The sequence below is a fragment of the Stegodyphus dumicola genome, chromosome X1, assembly GCF_044657685.1.
Source record: "Stegodyphus dumicola isolate Sdum_Otavi_A_Nest chromosome X1, ASM4465768v1".
Classification (NCBI taxonomy): domain Eukaryota; kingdom Metazoa; phylum Arthropoda; class Arachnida; order Araneae; family Eresidae; genus Stegodyphus; species Stegodyphus dumicola.
In genome coordinates, this window is record NC_140780.1 from 58,639,472 (window position 1) to 58,659,045 (window position 19,574).

At 32.8% G+C, this 19,574-nt stretch overlaps 1 protein-coding gene across 2 annotated transcripts in view; it reads left to right on the plus strand.

The window, feature by feature from the left end:
* The window catches only part of LOC118195124 (uncharacterized), a 114,834-nt gene that overhangs the window by 19,457 nt on the left and 75,803 nt on the right, over nt 1-19,574 (plus strand). Inside the window, exon 1 of one of the 2 annotated variants that reach the window (XM_085808730.1) lies at nt 8,764-8,967. The exons of the other annotated variant lie outside the window; for it this stretch is intronic. Coding sequence (XP_085664856.1) covers nt 8,965-8,967 — 3 coding nt within the window. The 5' untranslated portion in view covers nt 8,764-8,964. Of the gene's footprint in view, nt 1-8,763; nt 8,968-19,574 lie in introns of those variants that run through there. 2 annotated transcript variants of the gene reach the window in all.

A 19,574-nucleotide genomic window follows, 5' to 3' on the forward strand; every position in this document is an offset into this window, starting at 1 on the left:
TATTTATAATGAATTTTATTTGCATTTAATATTTATCCTTAAAATAAAGTTAGCAGGGATCAGATTAGGAGCAATAAAATAAGCAAAATAACAAGTAAGCAAAAATAAATATATATTGAAAGAGTATTTTCTGTGCTTTTGTAAATTTCTTCCAAGAGTGCCTCAATAAATTTGCAACACAAGAAACAAGATGATTGCTTTGTATACGAAAAGCACAAAATGTATGTAATTCCGCATCCCATCGTCCTTATTTTTATGAAATATTCTAGTTAGTGCATTTAAATAAAAAGGGGTGGTAAAGTTTTAAAACGTAAATTCCCATACGTTTTAGTTCTGATGTCTCCCTTATGAGCTGAAACCTATAATCCGCCTAACCTTTTGATTTTTCTATTCATTAACCGCCTATTTTCTAGCTCTTTTATCTTAATTCTGTATATAGTACTTTTTTTCTTTCTATAATTAATTGGATGCTCCTTTTATTTCACATTTAATCCTCAACAACACCGCTCAGTTTGTTTTCCTATTTTTGATAACTTATATTTTACTATGATGTTATCATGAACCTATTTTTTTTATTTTTATTAATAATTATGGATAAAAGTATCTGAAATTGTTAACAAAATTCACTAATTAAATAAATGCTTTAAATTAAGAAGCTTTTATAGTAATTAGTTAATTCACCATGGTATCACAGGGCTTATGTCTTTACACTCAGTTTTCTTCCATAATAAATAAATTCAGTTATATAGGTGAATATTCCTATTAAATTAATTATATATATGAATTAAAAACTTTAAGTGTAAATAATTCTTCAGCTTTTTATGTCACCTATATTAACCTTAAAAATTTTTGCTCCGCTCTGATTGGTTAGGGACGCTGGTTGCTGTATCATTGGATACGAGTTCGAATTGCGGAAAAAGCTTGGATGTTTCTAATTAGGTTATCACATTTAACGACGCATGTCACTATGAGAAATTTTTCCAAGAAACGCTTTTCTCTTAGCACTAGTTTGAACGGGAGGTTTCTAATCGAAACAGTAGCTGTCGACGATCTGTTGGAAGTACGTACTCGGTACTTATGCGAGGCTGGGGAGAGCGCTTTGCTTACAGCTCTATCTCGCGTAGGTTTTCGAATAAGTCAACCAATCAGATATCCTAGAAGCGAAGATTCCTGGAAATGTTTCATTTGACGCTCAGTTGAGAGTAGCTAATAGGTTGATAGCACTTTAAATATTTAGTGTCTAAGCAGCATGGGGCACTTCAAATACACGGAGAGTCAAAAGATGTTTAGTGGCACGGAAAGAGTAGTGAAATAGCCTTAGGTCTTATGCGAGGCTATCCCGCACAGCTCACTGTAAGACAAACATGATAAGTCACAAAAGATTCTTGCGGGAGAATCACAAAATAATATCGTAAAATATATATTGAGAAGGATTATACTCTACAATGCATTTCCTTTCGTTTTGCAAAATTAAAGTGCTGCCATGAAACCTTTCATGAGCCGAAATGGCGTTAAGGCAAGGAAGCAATTACCATTAATTTAGATAGGAAAAATCTTTGAGCGTTCTCACGCTTTCAAAGAAGAGTACCAAATCACATCAAACAACTGTTAAAATCTAAATGTTAAAAGAAATAATGATGCAATAAAGACACGATCCATATAAATAGAAACAACATATGGCCAATATAGTTTCAACTTCCAAAACAGAAAAGAGAGTGAACGCTGGTAAACTTTAAGACGGAGGCAGTGGAGGATGAAACGTTAATTCGTCGAATAAACGGTACCGGATGATACAGTTGCAGAAACGAGAAGACGTAGGTTATCTATTAATATCTTTCTGACATTTTTGTCCATCAGGCCACAGTATCTTCAGTTAGTATTCCTAAAAACTAAAAAAACTAAACTAAACTAAACTCAGTGGCGCAACAGCCGTAGTGGGCCACGGCCTGCAGTGCCCTTTTTCTGCTTTCTTGACCTTTGGGCCCCGGAGTGCATCAGCATATGTTGTTGTCTTGTTCATATCACATGCCTACTCCGAAGAGAGGCTGGACTTCTATTTTCCACCCCCAATTTTGAGGGAGAGCACCCCGGGAGTCTCCCACCCCTCTCCACTCCTACCAATCCACGCGAGAGGGGTTTCGGCTCTCCGCATATTTAGAGTGCCTCCATGCCGCACCGACACTATGCATTTACAAACATCCATGTCTTCTCCGAGATTCGAACCCGGGTTCTTTGGTACCCCCTAACTACTATACCGTCTGGACGACGCATCAGCATATACCCTTGACAAGTGGTCAGCTTGTCGCAGGACCCTCGGTGTTTAGTCCCCCAAGCGAACTTTGTAATCATTTTATCCACCCGCTTAAGGGATGAAAGACTAAGTCAACCTTGCCCAGCCCGGGGATCGATCCCAGGACCTGTGGTGCACTTCACGACCGGGCGGTCAGTTGGTATTCCTACCTAGCTCAAAATCGAAAGTCGTGATCTTTGCTCTGGCTTAAGTGTCGAAAGTCGTGTCGCTTGTGCTGCCTTATACGAAAAATTGAAGTAAAAGATTATGCTTGACTTAATTGCCACGATTGACACATCCTCCGTTGTCGGATACAATTCTGGACAGGCAATTGTTAAAAGTGTTAACTATTTCATAAACAAAATCATACTCTTCTGAGATCAGGGCGTAAAGCAATTGTTGAGCAGTGTTTTCGCTTTTCTTTTAAAAGAGAAAATTTTGTTCAGATTTCTTTCGCTAATCGAAAGAATTATGAATTTAATTAATTCGTAAAAGTAAAATGACGTAAAGCAGAAGATGCTTCCTAGTGTTTATATGTATTTTAATCTTAAGAGAGTTCGTCTTTTATATGTGTTTGAATCTTTCCTGAATTTTGATGATATTTTCTTTCTGTCTTGACGAATTAAGGAAAGAATTTATCTGTAAATTTATATATACGTATATATATATAAAAATTCAATATGACCACAGAAATCTGTTTCATTTTAATATAGCTTATGAGACACAAATTGATTTACTGATTTACAGGATATCTTGAAACTTGTTTCAACGGAAAGTGAATGGTTCTCGCTTCGAATCACAATGACCGTTTCTATTTCTTCGCATTCAATTCAGGTATAGCCATTATTTCACTTCGTGTACAAAGTTGCGTTAGTTCTTAATCCATTGTTTAATGCAGAATCATTCAAACATTCCCCAATGTCAGTTGCCCTCGTAACTCCCTGATTTACAAGCTATTGAAAGCTTACCTTTCATTAATTTAATTCAGACGGTAGTTCATAAAATCCAGGGATTCGAAGTTAAACTAATCTTGTGTAATGTGTAAACCTTCTCTTTATAAGAAATTTTAAGCTAGGTTTCCTTGTGTTTTGCATGGGATTTGATTAAATATTTATTCATTGAAGGAAAAATCACATATTTTTCGCCTTTAGAATATATGACGATTTTCACACTGCTTTCTGTCAGGCAGATATCTCCCTAAAGCATTAGTTAACAACCTCTCATTTTTGTCTAGGGTAAGATTGATTGAAATTTTTGTCGTATCTGCAAAGTGTACTGGGGAGATCTTTAAAAATAAGCTAAAATACTGATTATTTCATCATACCGATGTTGATTTAAACGATGAAAAGCTTTTATTTTTGAAGAAATTTAATTAAAATCGCAATGCGATACAATTGTAATGTGGGTTAAATATATGGGAAGCTTAAAAAACACTTATTTAGTGTTCCCATGCCTAAAAAGAAACTTTTGTGAAACACATTTAAGAATATTAAGAATAAATTTTCAACACAAGTCTTGAAATGAAATCAACCAAGAAAATGTTTTGTATTGTTTCTCATTCTCAAAATTATATTAGAACGAATGAACTAAAATTAATTACGTCGAAGACCTAACAGATTATCTGCCTAACTGGAGAAATGCCTTCGTGGAGGACTTTTCTAGAGAAACTAGCTTATATTTACGTTACAATATGAGGAAAATCAAGCAGTTTGCTTTCAAAGTACACTAGATTAAATTAAGTACACTAGATTAGACTTAAATATTGAACAAATAAGGGCTATTTATTTCATAAGGGGTGCCTTTATATTAGTAAGAGGAAAATTTCTTAGGTGTTTCAGTTTGTCGCTCACTCGAATCAAAAATAAAAAAAAGTACCGTGAAAAAAAGGATATTTTAATATTATCCCTAAAAAAAGATGTTACAAAAATTTAATTGCTTCTCTATTTCATACTTTTCTTTGATACTTTTGTCACTCATTTTATTTTTATATATTAATGCTAAAAATTCACTTGAAACATTTTTGTTAAGTAATCTTACTCTTTCCTTATTTGCTTTGTTTTATTTCCGTGCTTGTTTTTGCTTGCGAAATTAGCAACCGTATCCTCAATAATAATAAGAGCGCATTACAGGCGCTATGACCGTTGGAACATCAAAGGTAAGTTAAGCATGATATTTTTGGTTATTCTTAGCAAACAAAAGTCGAAATTTCAACTCGGCATTCAAAACTAATTTTGCAATAGAAGGTAAGAATAATAAGACATTGGAAACATTAAGCCATCTAATTCGCATGCTCAACCATTATTAAATAATTTGTTCTTAGATTTTATAACTTTAAAATTTTTTTCACTTTTTTGTTTATTTGGAGTTTTTAAGGTGGTGGAATGTTTTTTTCTTTGGTTCATTGCATAGAATGAATTGAATATTTACTTCTCATTTCAAAATTTCTGTCGCAAAGCATTCCGTATAGCAACTTTGCATTTTTCTAAATGTTTATATATTTATTTGCTCATCAAAATTTTATTATACTCTTTAACAAATTCAGTTCTAGTTTTTCTTTTTGTTCAAGACAAATAACCTTTTAATACTATCACGGGATGAAGGAGCGAAAAAAATTATAATCTAATTACATCTGCAACTTTCGTCAACGGTTAAAACTAGAGTGTGGAAGACATTTGCGGTTGCATCACATAGAGCTGATCGACTTTTTTCTTCTAACCTCAAATATTCTGCACACAGCATTCTATACATCATCTTTTCTTTTACATAGCTGTAAACAAATTATCTGAGTATGACGATAATGATGCATAGGTCTTTTTAAAGAGTATGGGATAAACTAATTTTTTTTTTCTTTTTTTTACTGTTTTATTTTTCCCACCGAGATTTGTAAATTTTTGTTCACCTCTCGAACGGCTAACCAAGGTATATTACTAGAACCGTTCGAAAATTCTGAAACATGTAATGCGGGTAAACAAACTCATTAATTTACGGTTGCAATTTTTGTAAGCAAGTTGTATACCGCAAAAATTTTATATACTTAGATTCATTACATAATTTATATATATAGAAGATTACATTCTTGAAATATTGCTAAACACTTTTTTCTGCTTTGAACTCTGGTAATTTAGAAGGGATATTCTATAAGCTTTAAAAAATCACTCCTAGTAAAATAAAATTTATATATTCAACGCCATATCATACAACATATGTGTAAAAGAGGCTTTATAATATGGAAAACTCATTACAGAAAAGCAGTCAAAGGTTATCTTAGTTGGAGAAATAAATTCAAGTTCACGTTATATTACACGGGGGAAAAAAACAACGAAGTATCATGAAGCCTGCCCGGCGATTAGGGTGTGAGAATTGAATCCAGCCCCCCCCCATTTAACTGTATTATTCACTCGGCCGTTCGTGGCGTTTTATATTGTTATCCGAGTACGATATAATAAAAATTCATAATTTAATAAATTTTGCTGTTGTGTAAGTACTGAGTTTTCAAAATTTCAAAAGCTTAATATACAATAAAATTTTGCGCAACATTAATGAAAATTAGAATAATATAATTATGTTGTGTTAATGACGAACCTGAAAGTACAGGCTTTACAAAATTTGTAAGTTTTATCGATGCAGAAACGTGAAAAATATGTAGTGTTCTCGGGATTCGAACATCGGACCTCATGTTGCTAGTCGGACTCCTATCCAGTTACATCACCCCGAAGGTACGGGGAAGGGAGGGGAGAAAATACCTCATATATTCCCCACTTTGATTGGAAACCAATAATGAGGAAATTTAATAGCCAAATCTCGGTGATGACGAATTATCATCCACCATGAAAAATGTGAAATGCCGTCATCAGGATTCCAACAACGGACCTCCTTTTTGCTAGTCGGAAGTGCAATTACGTCATGAAGGCACGCGGAAAGAAGGGAGAAAATACCTGATATATATTTATGTTTTCAGAGAGATGCAAACAATTAGAGAGAAACAAAGAGAGGAGAATTCTATGAAACGTTCTCGTAACGATCATACTGAAACTTTAAAGAAAGAATCCGCTAAAATAATATCTTTGCGCTTGAAAGGTGACTTAAACGGTCAGCAGTCTATGTTTTCAACATTATTATGGGAGGGGTTATAAAGCCGTACCTTGCAATGACGGAAAAAGGTAGGAAAGAAGGGATTTCATACAGAACTGTACAATTCACGTTCGAAGATAGCTTCTCTTTGCTCCTATTTTCCTCCTTCGTTGTGTCAGTCCTCTTATCTGTTCGAGTGGCTTTATTTCCATATGCCTTCACTTTTGGAGAAAAGTAAAGTAAACATTAAGATCTCCCCCCACCTTCCCTGGGATGATACTTTTATCTGTCCTATCCGAAATTCTGTTAGCTTTTAAGGACCTCAAGAAGCCGAATAGAACTAGAAGATGCATTCGTCTCTAAATAACTGGAATCGTGTTCTGAAACAAGTAAGGACATAACTGTTTTTACTTTTTCATTTAGCTCTTTTGCAACACTTATTCTAATCATCATTGCCTTTATATCTGGGTAAACATTGTGCGTTAAGTAAGAATGTATTTAAGCTCATATCGCATAAACAGTTATTAATATAAATCATGTCTATGATTCAGTGTCTTGGGGAGAGAGCTAGGCAGTTGTTGTAGGAGAGAGCTAGGCAGTTTTAATGGTATTTTGAGTTATTAGTCGTTAAATGGAGGAAAATTAGAGGAACCTTTTTTTTACTTGGGTTTCTGAGATAAATTACTTTCGTCAAAAATGCCGAATATGACTCAAATGTAATAGTTGTTGTGGAGTAAATATTTTTTAAACACAGCATATTTTGAGCTTTGTTTCTGCGTCTGTGTATTGTAGTGGTTAAGATACAAGTGAATACGGATCGTACGTTTCCAACACTTAGAGTAGATAAAAGTTCAGCGACTAAAGCACGCTGATAGCCCCCCCCCAGGCTCTTTTCCCAGAGACTGAACGGGTTGGCTGCATGAGGTTTTCCTGATCTGTTACACAAATAAGGGTAATTTTCCTTTAAAAGTCCTCCGCGAAGGTAACCTTCCGCATAGCCATATACGTTTAGTGTGCTTTGTTTATAATCAAATGATCCAGAATACAGTAGCTAGTTTAGAAATATTAGATTACAGTAGCTAGTATTATTTGCATTTAATTATACACAAATTTTATAAATCAATACAATTTATACGTGTATTTGAGACAATCGTCTTAATAATAAATAATCTAAATAACTTTTCAGCATTTTCATGGATCACGTGCATCTTAATTTTAAATGTAGGTCTTAAGGGGGAAAAATGTTTGCATTTAAGTAAAGTTAATCATAGATTAATCTCTCATTCAAAATTAATTATAGCTGAATTTTTTCCTAGAAGTTTTAGCTTCTCTTCTCTAAAAATATCGTAAATAGTTAAGATACAATTGTGTATATTAAACTCAGTTTTCAAATCATGTAAACAAAACGCATAACATGTAAAAAGCTAAGTTGTTTTGACTTTTTACAATTTTTGCCTTTTTTTTTTTCTGTTTTATACATTTAAGCCCTGGCGAACAAATAAAAGTAAACAATGAAGTAAAATCGTTTTACAATGAAGTAAAATCGTAAAATCGTTTTACAATGAAGTAAAATCGTAAAAGCTTGTTTTTGAGTTCGTGCAAAGGAGTTCCTAGCAATGTTGTAGCGAAATTAACATTTTGTATATTTTAATGGTTGTGATAAATTACTATATTTTAGAGCGAAATAGACTTAAATAGAAAAAATAGTCTGAAGGAGGAAAGCAATTGGAGCTGATGATTAGAAAGGTATGTATTAGTTTCATTTATTTTCATTTAAATTTAACATTGCATGCTTGCTTGGGATATGGCAACTAACTTGATAAATAAATGAAACAAGTCTTGAGGTACAATAAATGTAAAGCTATGTTTTTTCATGATTATAATATTAGTGATCAAAGTAATACCCAGGAAAAAAATATTTTGTTTCTCTTTCTTCATATTTATCTAAATTAGTATGACAATGTAAGCTGTAAAAGCGAAAAAGTATATTGCATTCTTTTATAATTTTTCATAATATTTATTAAAACTTTGTGTTTTAAGATGATCATGCATGAGTTAATTTTCGTAATATCTCATTCTCTTATAAATTTTCATAATATTTGTTTAAACTTTGCGTTTTAAAGTAATCAAGCACGAGTTAGTTTTCGCAATCTGTAATTTATTTTCATTTATAAATTTGTCGTATATATTTAACTGTGTTAATTAAAGGAGAAAACAATAATTTCTTTGTTTTTTTCAGGCATTTTTTAAGAATAGAAATGAAGAAGAGAAGAATGAGTTCATTTTGTATTTTCTGTTATGCACAGTACTGCTGCAGCAGAACAGGAAGGAGCATGTCGTATTTTTATCGTACGTCCGAGAATGGTTGAAATGCAAATGCAGGAGAAAGCTCTGTTTTATTATTTAGCATCCAAAACAAAGAAATTAAGGAAAGCTGTAAAAATTTCTTATATTGCTTATATACCACGAAGGAGGACTACTTAAAAATTCCTCAAGGAAATAAAAGTAACCGTCTACAGTTCCTGCAGGGAAGATACAGAAGATACCAAGAAGGATAGAAGTATTACTATGGAAATATTAAATTTTCAGTGTGTTCCAAATAAATGGTAATTTGGTTGATAAAAGAAAAATACAGTAGAAATTAGTAAAAATACTTATAATCAATATTTTTAATTATATAATGCTTTTAAATCAAGTAATATGACTGGAATTGCAAGTAATATGACTGTTGTTGCTATTTTCGAAACAACTGTGGGAGAAAGAAGATAAGTAATTTATCAGGCATTATTTGAAGTTTTTGAATAAACTTAATTTTTTAAGAGAGTAAATCTCTAGATGGGTATTCTTGTATAATAGAGAAGGGAGCAACGCTAAAAAGGTTTTGGGAAGTGTATGCCAAAACTTTCAACGTTTATATTCAAGAAATTTTGAGGTCTTCCTGATTTTTAAGCTGAGGCTTAAAGCATATTATGTATGTACATTTCTAACTTGTCTATGTTGCTTACGCATATTATACATCCTCTAAATGCCGATCTTCTTAAATTATTATTTAAACAAAATTCAGACTTGATAACCGAGGTAACTGTCATAAAAGCATATAAAGGAAGTAGCTCAATGAAACATCGGAATGATAACCTCCTCAACCCTTCGAATGATACTATTAAATGCTTACTTAAAATTCAAAAAGCACGTTTTAAATTTAAATTTGCAATTTTGAGATTAAAATGTTAATAATCCGATTTGTGCATGATTAAAATGTTAATAATCAGATTTGTGCATGATTAAAAAATAACTACAACTCCAGCAAGAGATAAGATGCGTTGTTGGTCAAATTCAAACGATTATTCTGTACTGAGTTTCTTAAAAAAGTACCTTAAAAATCTTTTTATTAATTACATTAATGGTGCAAATATTTTAAAATCATCAATTATGCATATTATAAATAACAAAATTATAAATTAAATCAGTTAGATATTATTAAAGCAAGGATATAAATTGTTAAGAAGTATGTATATTTCTTTTAAGTATTTCATGCAATGAAGCAATGCATAGTTTTAAATATAAATGGAAAATATTATGCTACATCGATTGGCATCACCTGAGAATTGCAAGTTCTCCAGGCTGCATGGATGATATATCTAATGGTTCAGGAAATGGCAACGCTTGCCAGCTCGCATCGGTAATAAACGTGCTGATTGAGCAGCGTAGCCAAAGTAATAAAAAAAATAGATCCTTGACTATACATGTTTGTAACATCAAAACTTGGGGAGGAGGGCGTATTTTCGTCTTTTTGTTACATTCGCTTTTGGTCTGCTTTAATTTACGTGTAAATCGAAATGTGGCGGTAAAGTGTTTTAGTTCATTTTAAATCCTTTAATTAGGCTAATAGAAGGTATATGCATGGCCAATCAATTGTAATCACTTCGATTTATAGCAACGAACAGTTTTTTTTTTTTTTTTTGCTTCCCAACTCGTTGAAGAACATATCATTTTGTAAATAGTCCCTCCCCTCTTAATCATTAATTTCAGACATAAGGCACATAATAGTTTTTATTCTGATAATAGTAAAATGTATTTTCAAAAATAATATGAAATGACCAAAGGGCATTTTATATCATTTTTGAATACCATTTTTTCACCTTTGGTCATTTCATTTTTGAATGAAATGCCAAAAGGCACATATTTAAAAGCAATGAAATCCTTTGCTTTTAGATATAATTACTTTTGATCAAAAGGTAACTATTACTATAAAAATGAGCATGTATGTTCTGCGATGAAAATTAAACCATCCATAAATGTATTTTTATTCCATTTTTTTGAAGCAGGGGCCTGGAAAGCTGGAGATACTTGAATTTTCCTAGTTCTGTGTTATATTTTTAAGATTCATTTTTTAATTGGTAATTAAATGTTAGCAATAATGAAAATTTAAAATCTAAAATATTCATTCCAGTTTATATAGCAAAATAGAAGAAGTATAAAGAAGTTAACTTTAGCATCTTAATTATAAATCTTTGAATAATTTTAAAACAAATACTGTTATCTGTTTGACTAATTTCATTAGACGCTACAAATGCCAGCTCAAAGAAACCACATATTTTGTTATTTTTTCGCAAAATATTTTGTGTAAAATACAGTTTGAAATGTCAGAAGTTTTAATACGCATATGGCAAATAATTTGAATGAGCAGTTGTGTTATTTGAGGCTAATTTCTGTGTAGCATTCATTTTAGAGGCTCGATATTAGTAATGTACAGCTGCTTCTTTTGTTGCAACATCGATGATGTTCATCGACGAATGTTAAAAGGTTCTTCGTCTGAATGTTAGTGAATGTCGCTACCACATTTAAAGGAAAAATAAAACGACATGTAATCCATTTCTTTCAGAATAATCCTTTCATTTCAAGTAAATGAGAAATACAGATATTTTGAAAAACTTTTATGCAATGTTTTAAATAATTTCGTTTAGAAATATTTTTATACATATCTGAGTAAAAATAACACGGCGAATTGCGATTATCGGAGTTGCTAAAGAAACAAGAATCAACGTAATATTTATAAATTTCTAACTCGGACCTAATGAACTCCAAATAAGCGCTTAGCTTTTTTTTTTCCTCCACTGTCTTCCACGTGGTGTGCTCGTCATTTCGCGCCTGCGTTTTTTTCCGGTATGCCTTCCCTTTTTTGTTAAATTAATAAATATTATGCTAATTCTTGTTGCCTTAGCACATTCAATAATTTTCTATATTTGAAATTATTTTCAATGCTTTATACAGTAAATCTCGATCACTTTTGCTGTAATTTTTATCCATATAAAAATGAAGAATTCTGATGACTATACTTAAAATGCAGAGTAAAGGAGGTTGTTGTAGTAAAGGAGCTAGAGTTTAAAAGTAAAATGTGCACAATCTAACACGCAATGCGGCCTCAAATAAGCTATAACAACTAACTACTTAATGAATTACGCCGAGTAGCAATAATTCATCCAATTTTATTTCAGGGAAATGGGTTTTCTTTAAGTACCCAGCTGAATAGTTATTCTGCAGAATATTTTTTTTTTTAATGCAGATACAGGAAGCAATTTTCTATTGACATATTTGAATAGGAGATCATCACCGCTTGTTTTTATTTGTTTAGAAGATATTGTTAAAAAATGTTACACGATCGGCAACTTCGAAAGACTTTGTTTCAACAAGAGATCAAAGTAACATGTTTGGACTTGTCGGCGCCTTGGGGTTGGTTTACCAACTGAGATACGAAGATCGCTGGCATTTTTTTCTTCTATTTCTTATTACTTACATCGTACCAGATAGTTTTTCTAATACAGGTAATATTTTAAAATCCCCATTTTTGAATCTGTGCAAGTCTTGGCTTATCACAGGGCTTATTTCTTTACACTCAGTTCTCTTTCATAATAAATAAATTCAGTTATATAGGTGAATATTCCTATTAAATTCATTATATATGTGAATTAAAAATTTTAAGTGTAAATAATACCATTTTTTCACCTTTGGTCATTTCATTTTTGAATGAAAGGCTAAAAGGCACATATTTAAAAGCAATGAAATTCTTTGCTTTTAGATATAATTACTTTTGATCAAAAGGTAACTATTACTATAAAAATGATACCTTTGTACTTTGTATGTACTGTAAAATGAAACTTCAGAAATTACACCCATTATTAGCATAAAGCGTTTGAAACATAAACATCTTGTAGAAATAAAACTAACAGTCCTTAATTTTTATCTCCTATTTTAAAGATGCTTATTCTTTCTAATAAAAGCAGTTCATATATACTTTCCAAATGAATCTTTGACACCAATACGCCGTTCATTTCGGTGCCATTGCTCGAACCATAATTGCTCTGAAAAAGATGTAAGACAATTTCCTGACTAGTATAGAATGCGTTATTTTAAATTTACTTAAAAAGAGATTTTAAAATCGCATCTAGTAGTCGTTCTAACAAATGCTTAAATTTTAATACCAACAGAGGGAATATTTATAGTGATTGAGAACTAACCAACTAGGGCATACACGATTCGTCGACTAAACGACACTATGCGGCCAGTCCCAGGGGCTTTAACCCCTGTCCTCGCCCCTTGGACTAGATTGACGCCATCGCCACTTGGCAACACTGGTCGTCAGATAGGCCACTCCCAGTCACACGGGCTGCCTTTCGCCTGGGGGGCCAACATTTACCCAGCAAACCCGGGGCGCTACCCCCCAGGCACCTACCCGGACGCCACCCCGGGTTACTAGAACCTTAAGCTCTAGGACCTGCCAGAACAACAGGCCGACCGATAAGCGATCTTTCCGGGGCCTTTAGAACCACCAGGTTCATTATTTGTATACCCCCGTGGCCGAGACTACCTAGGTACAGATCCTAGCTTTGCAGAGTTCTCTATGTACGACGATCAGAAAGACGGGGAGGGGATGAATAAGGAAACTAAATATATTAATACGTATTGTATAGAGTAGGGTGTTTTTAATTTTTCCTTTCATTTGCATTCTCTTTATGTATATAAACAGAATGTGTTACCACACCCCGACATAAAATATTTTTAGTTTGCACTAAGCAGTTTGTAGTTATTCCTCAAAGCTTAAAATATTAATTTTTTCTTTCAAGGACTAACCATGCTTGTTATTGTAAAAATTTCGAAAGGTAGGATGCTAAAAAATGAATATTGACCTAAGCGAGTAAGACTTACGATAACTTTAGATCTTATTTGCGAAAGAATAACATATTATTTAAAATCGAAGAATTCGTCTTTTGAATTTCAAAGAGGGATCAGTAGGATCCTCAGTAGGATCAATTTCTTGCTTTTTCTTGATCAAGCTTTGTACAGCCACAGTGACCGAATATTGAATACTGAAAAATCGCTTCGACTTCAACGGGATGGCTGTTTGGATGCTTTCGTAGCTTTTCCCTTGTATGAGGTGAATAGGACTGGATTGTTTAAAGCAAAGCACAGGAGAATTAACTGCTTAATGGAAGAGGTGCCTTCGTGGAGGACTTTTTATGGAAAACTGACTTGCATTTGTATTACACCTAAGGAAAATCACGAAAACTCTCGTATAGTCATCCCGTTCATTTCTGTTTGCATATGAACAACCGTATTTATTATCTTATAGGCACAGTGAATATCTGTTAATGTGAAGTAACAATGAAGGGTCTGTTTAATGTGCCTGTACTTCTGAGTGTTAAGAAATTCAGAGGTCCATCAGCGAGTTTAATTTTTAAAAATATTTAAAATTACGTATATACAAAGTTGTCAAAGCATTTCTGCATATCTCATCAATTTAACTACCAGGCTAAAGGTAATGCGAAGACAAAATAAGTACATATTTATGTTAAAGGCAGAAAAAAATGTGTTTACTGAATAATGTTGTCTCTGAAAACTAATAGGAATAATAAATGTATATTTATTGCTTAATTTGTGTGGGGTATTGTGTATTTTAAGTATTGTGAAAAACCAGTCAATAATTGTAATGTGAGCTATGTGAAATCTGTGTGAGTGGACGTTTGTTGTTACCGCAAACGTCCAAGTTATTATAACAGCAGTCGTTACAATGCCCGTTCCATTACAAAGAATAATCTACGGTCGTTATAGCTTCCGTAGAATCTAGCTTCTCCATTTGAGAAGAGTGTATTTAGCTAGTTTTTGTTATAATAATCTATTGTTATAATGTTTTTCTTTAAGACGCGAGGCTTCGTCATAACGACTCCACGCGTCAACTTGTAATATCGAAACACTACCATTCGGTCAGCTTGCTTGTGTACTAATAAACAACAACCGCCGAACATCTGCTTTTGCCTCTATGTTCTGTGTCCATCGTCTTCTCCCATAAACACTTTTCTATCCGCTCATCCTGTCAACTGGGTTAACAAAAGTCTTTTCAGTAGCTCTTACGAGCTTCTTCACATCTGCACTGGATGATCAGGTGGTGACGTAACAGTGTTATACCTGGTGCTCTCCGTCATGTATTAACGGCGAAAGGTAACCCCGGATGTTTTTCTGCCTTCCCCCAATACATTATGAACAATAGTGATTCCAAGTTAGGATCGCATCTTTATTTCAGGCCTGAAGATTTTGACGATCTCTTTCGTGCAACCGAAAATCATACCTTAGTAAATTTGAATTTTAGATAAATGTTTATTTGTTAAGAGGAACTTTATCGAAGTCATTGATTCCATTAAAAGAAAACCTACTTTCAAGTAGGTTTTCTAATTTTGACAATTGCTTTTTATTAATACCGTATTAAAAACACAAATTTCTTGTATTTAAAACTAATTCCGCATGAGCTTTACTCTAGAAATGTAATTGGAAACTGCGTTCATGAAATCTGGAATGAAAATGAATAGTGATAAGAAAATTAAAAACTTTACATTTTGTATAGACACCCAGATAGTCGTGACCTGAAAAAGGTTGATTTCAATAGCTCAGCAGCCAGAATATAGGATTATCCTGACATCAAGTGTAAATGATTTTAACCAGAGATCGTGATTTTGAGCAAAGGCATTTTTTAATCGCGTACTAAAATCAAAACTCTGAATGGTAGGAAATAGCATTTTATACTGCTGATTAATGAAAGAAGGGAAAAAAAGCAGTTTTTTCAAGAAAAGTAACAGACACCGAGTTATGAAAAGTGTTACTCAGATGTGCATCTCGATCGCCATCATTCAGTTATACAGAGTAGAGATGATGCAGTAGAATAGTGGCAATCCATAGCTGCATTAAGAGTTACAGGATAAGGATTGGATTATTTGGATTACCGTAAAGGAAATAAGGGCTACCTGCCTAATGGAAGGAGTGCCTTCGTGAAGGACATTTTTAAGAGAAATTAGCCAGTGTTTACTTTGCAAGTAGGAAAGCTGCGAAAACTCATGCAGCCACCCCGTTCGCTGGGATTTGAACCCAGGTCAAAATTAATAGGATTCAGCGACCGGTTTGCCGCTGGTTAGCAAAAGAGTGCACTGGAGTAAAAGAACTAAATGTTATGGGAATAGTTACATCTTAGGCAAAATCTTTTGGTATTCAAACATAATTTACAATTTTTTTAGAACATTTCTTTGGTCTGATAAGCACTAAATTAGGAAAGAAGTTTTAGTTAAATCTCGTATTTATCAAATTCAAGTGACTATTTTTTTTTTTATGGCGGGCACTTGCCTGTGCCGGCATCGGCCACTCCTTAGGCCAGATCGGTGGTCTCTTTATTATGAAGGCACATAATAGAATAGAAGAATACTAATAGAAGAATACTATTAGTATTAGTATTAATAGATATATTAGTATTAATAGGTGGGCCACCATTGCCTCCTATGAAGAGACAGACAATTTTTACATCCATGCCTTCTCCGGGATTCGGACCCGGGCTCTTCGGTATCGCAGTCAGGCTCTCCTAACCACTATTCCGTCTGGGCGGCTCCAAGTAACTAAATTGGTGTGCGCATAATTAGATTCTGCTATGTGGAATAATAGCCTGGAATAAAATAACATAAATACGTACATAGGTTTCCAACTTACTCCTTAATCAACATTCTCCTCAATCAACTTTATCTCCTCAATCAACAATAATTTCGTTTTCCAACTTACTCCTTAAACATTTTCAGTGTTAGCCATCAGCAAAGGCTGAGTACATTTTTAAATGTGGTATTAGACATAGCATTATGGCATAACATGTCGTAGTAATGGATTAATATAAATACGAGCCGCTACACTAGTTGGTAGTGTTGACTTTAGCTATAAAGTTTTATGAGTGACTTACTTCTAAAACTTAAAAGATTTTAAAAATATAGTTTAAATTAGAAAAAATTCACTTTATCTACAATTTTATTATGTGGAGCGAATCGTTGTTTTCGTATACCTTGATTAGACAGTCTGTACACTTCCTAATTTGATTTCTGGTTTAAATAAAGATGTGGTAGACTTCCTACTTTAATCGGGTCTATAACTCAACGGATGTTTAAAATGAGTGCTTCAACTATTGTATTCTCTTGGACTTTCTTCAATGGAACCAAAATCGGATACTGCAATCTCTGCGATGATTTTAATGATGATAATCTATTTTTCGGGAATGTTTCAATGCATTTATCAGGTAATCCGGTCTTTCGTTTGTTTTTGTGAATCTCTTCAGTTCTGGCTACTGAAAAGTCATTTTCTTCTTTCTTTATTATTTGCATTTAATATATATTGTTTTAGGCGTACTGACCGTTTGCGTTGCTTGTGATAGGAATTTTCTGATAAAAGTCTGACATCATTTGTATGCCCGGCGTCGATGAAACTCCGCTAAAAAAGTCCGGTTCTGTGTTACGAATATAAGCAATATGCGTCTTTGTGCAGCTTTCTATAGATCTTTGGTCTTCAAACTGCAATACGCTTTATCCTAAAAGGCAACTTTGAGATGTTACGTGAGCAGCTGTCAGGAAAAGATGTACTGTTGGCTATCTCATTAATTTTATCTCATTAAGTCACCTTTTCCAACTGTGTAAGAATGATTAATGAAATAAAATATACGGGTTACGAGGTACATGTATAAAAAAGTTGCGTTAAGACACGGAGGAATATCTCGCGGAAAAACTTAAAAGCGTTCATATACCCATTAGAATCCAGGTAGGGTTAAAATTTGAGCCTAGGGAAAAAAAAAAAAAAAAAAAAAAAAAAAAAAAAGATAGCTTTCTGATTTATTTTTTACTCTTTATTTTCAAAGAGTTAATAAAAGAATTGTGAAAAACCTTTCGACGGGAATTTTACAACAGAATTATACTTATTTTATGACATTAACTGATTATAATAATCTTCAGTAAATGTTAATGTTAAAGATTTTAAAAGCTTCGAGATATTTTTAGTATAACGTCATACGTTTTCAGTAGATTTTATGCATACTTCCTCATAACCTTGCTAAGTAGTTAAAATTCCTTTTTAAACATTTCTTGGCAAACTTAAGAGTAAATTATAGTCATGAACAAGGGATTCAATCTTCGAAATATTTGATAACCACTCTTTTATTTGATTTTTCTCAGCTAATTGAAGTACATTTAAATACTTCGAAGATTTATTTATTCGAATATATTTCTACTCATTTGCATTTTGAGAGGTACTTTGGACGGCTTCTTTATTTGAATCGAGTGAAAGGGCGATTGAAGTTCTGTGCCATAACGTAGGGAATTTAAGAATAAAAAAAAATTAGTTAATGCCAAGGACGTTAAAGATCCTACTTTAGTTTGTCAGACAACTGAAAGGTGTTAGGTAGGTGTGTATTATGAATTTTTCAATTCTTGAATGTGGGGGTTATTTTTCGGTCAAAACTGCATTTGGACTTATAAACTGAACCTCGTATGCTTTGCTTCAATTAAATAATCCATCCCTTTAGATTCTTGAAAAGAAAATAAAGCTTAACTTCGAGAAAGGTAATTTGACTTCAATCATCTTTTCTCTTTAAAAGAACTGTTACCTGAGAACCATTTTTGGTTTTAAATAGGGAAGAAAGTAAGTTCTTCCATATTCTGTACCTTATTTGCCTCGATTAGTAACAAAAATTCCGTAATAAGTGTTTTAGGTCTTTTTTGGATAAGGTAAAATGAGTCTTTTACGAGCACTTCCACCTACATTATTTATTAGACTTGATTCGCTTTAACCTGAAGCTGAAGCACACAAGAAATTTGAATAATAAATTGAAGAGAACAAAAAATCTTTTCAAAAACCTTTCAAAATAATTCACGAATATTTATATCTCAAACGCAAGACCTTATTGAACTCTATACAATTTAATAAAATCCGTAAGCCGCAAATAAAAGCATGCTTTTGTCAAGAAGAATTAAACAAGAATTAATCAAGAAATGGTTGAATCATGCTTCTTTAAGTGAAAATGTATCTTTAACCTCTTTTCTTGTCGGCTAGAAAAAGAAGTTGGGAAACTTTCATTCAGCTTAATGTAAACTGAAAATAAGTGTCTTTGATGTTTTAAAATACTCAGGTATTGCCTACTTTACAAAGAATATCTTCGAGAAGAAATTGCTGAAGAAAACTTTTATGTCATACAAGCAAAATCATGAAAAAGACACGCAACCAGTCTGCTAGGTCACAGTGAGTTCAATAAATCGAACTAAAACGGCATAAAAAATTTTTAGCTTACCAATTTATCAGAAGTTTAGTTTCCCTTCTTAAGTTCATAATTACTTTAGCACATTTGTTACAGTTTAAATTACGATGAGAAAATTGTTGCAGTGTAAAAGTTACTTAAATTTGGGAAAATTGTTGCAGTGTAAAAGTTGGGAAACTTTCATTCAGCTTAATGTAAACTGAAAATAAGTGTCTTTGATGTTTTAAAATACTCAGGTATTGCCTACTTTACAAAGAATATCTTCGAGAAGAAAGCTACTTAAATTTAGCAATGAATATATATATAGAGAGAGAGCCTAAAAAGTATTTTTAAACATATTTTTTAAAAAAGCAAAGAGATGAAACTGCGCACATGTTGCTCTTGTGGTTGCGAATGCATGGAAGGAAAAGACCTAAACATTTGAGAACCGCTAAAATGTTTTAAATTGAAGATTTGATTCTAATAAAGCGGTTTTAAGTCTCAGATGATTCAGAGGAACGAAACATGTATTCAGAACTCATTAATCAACTTGGTTTAAGATTTCACTTTTCCCTTGACAAGTTCTGTTTGAAGCGTTAAACAGAGGAGAATAATAAGTGTTTTCTTTATTTTGTATTA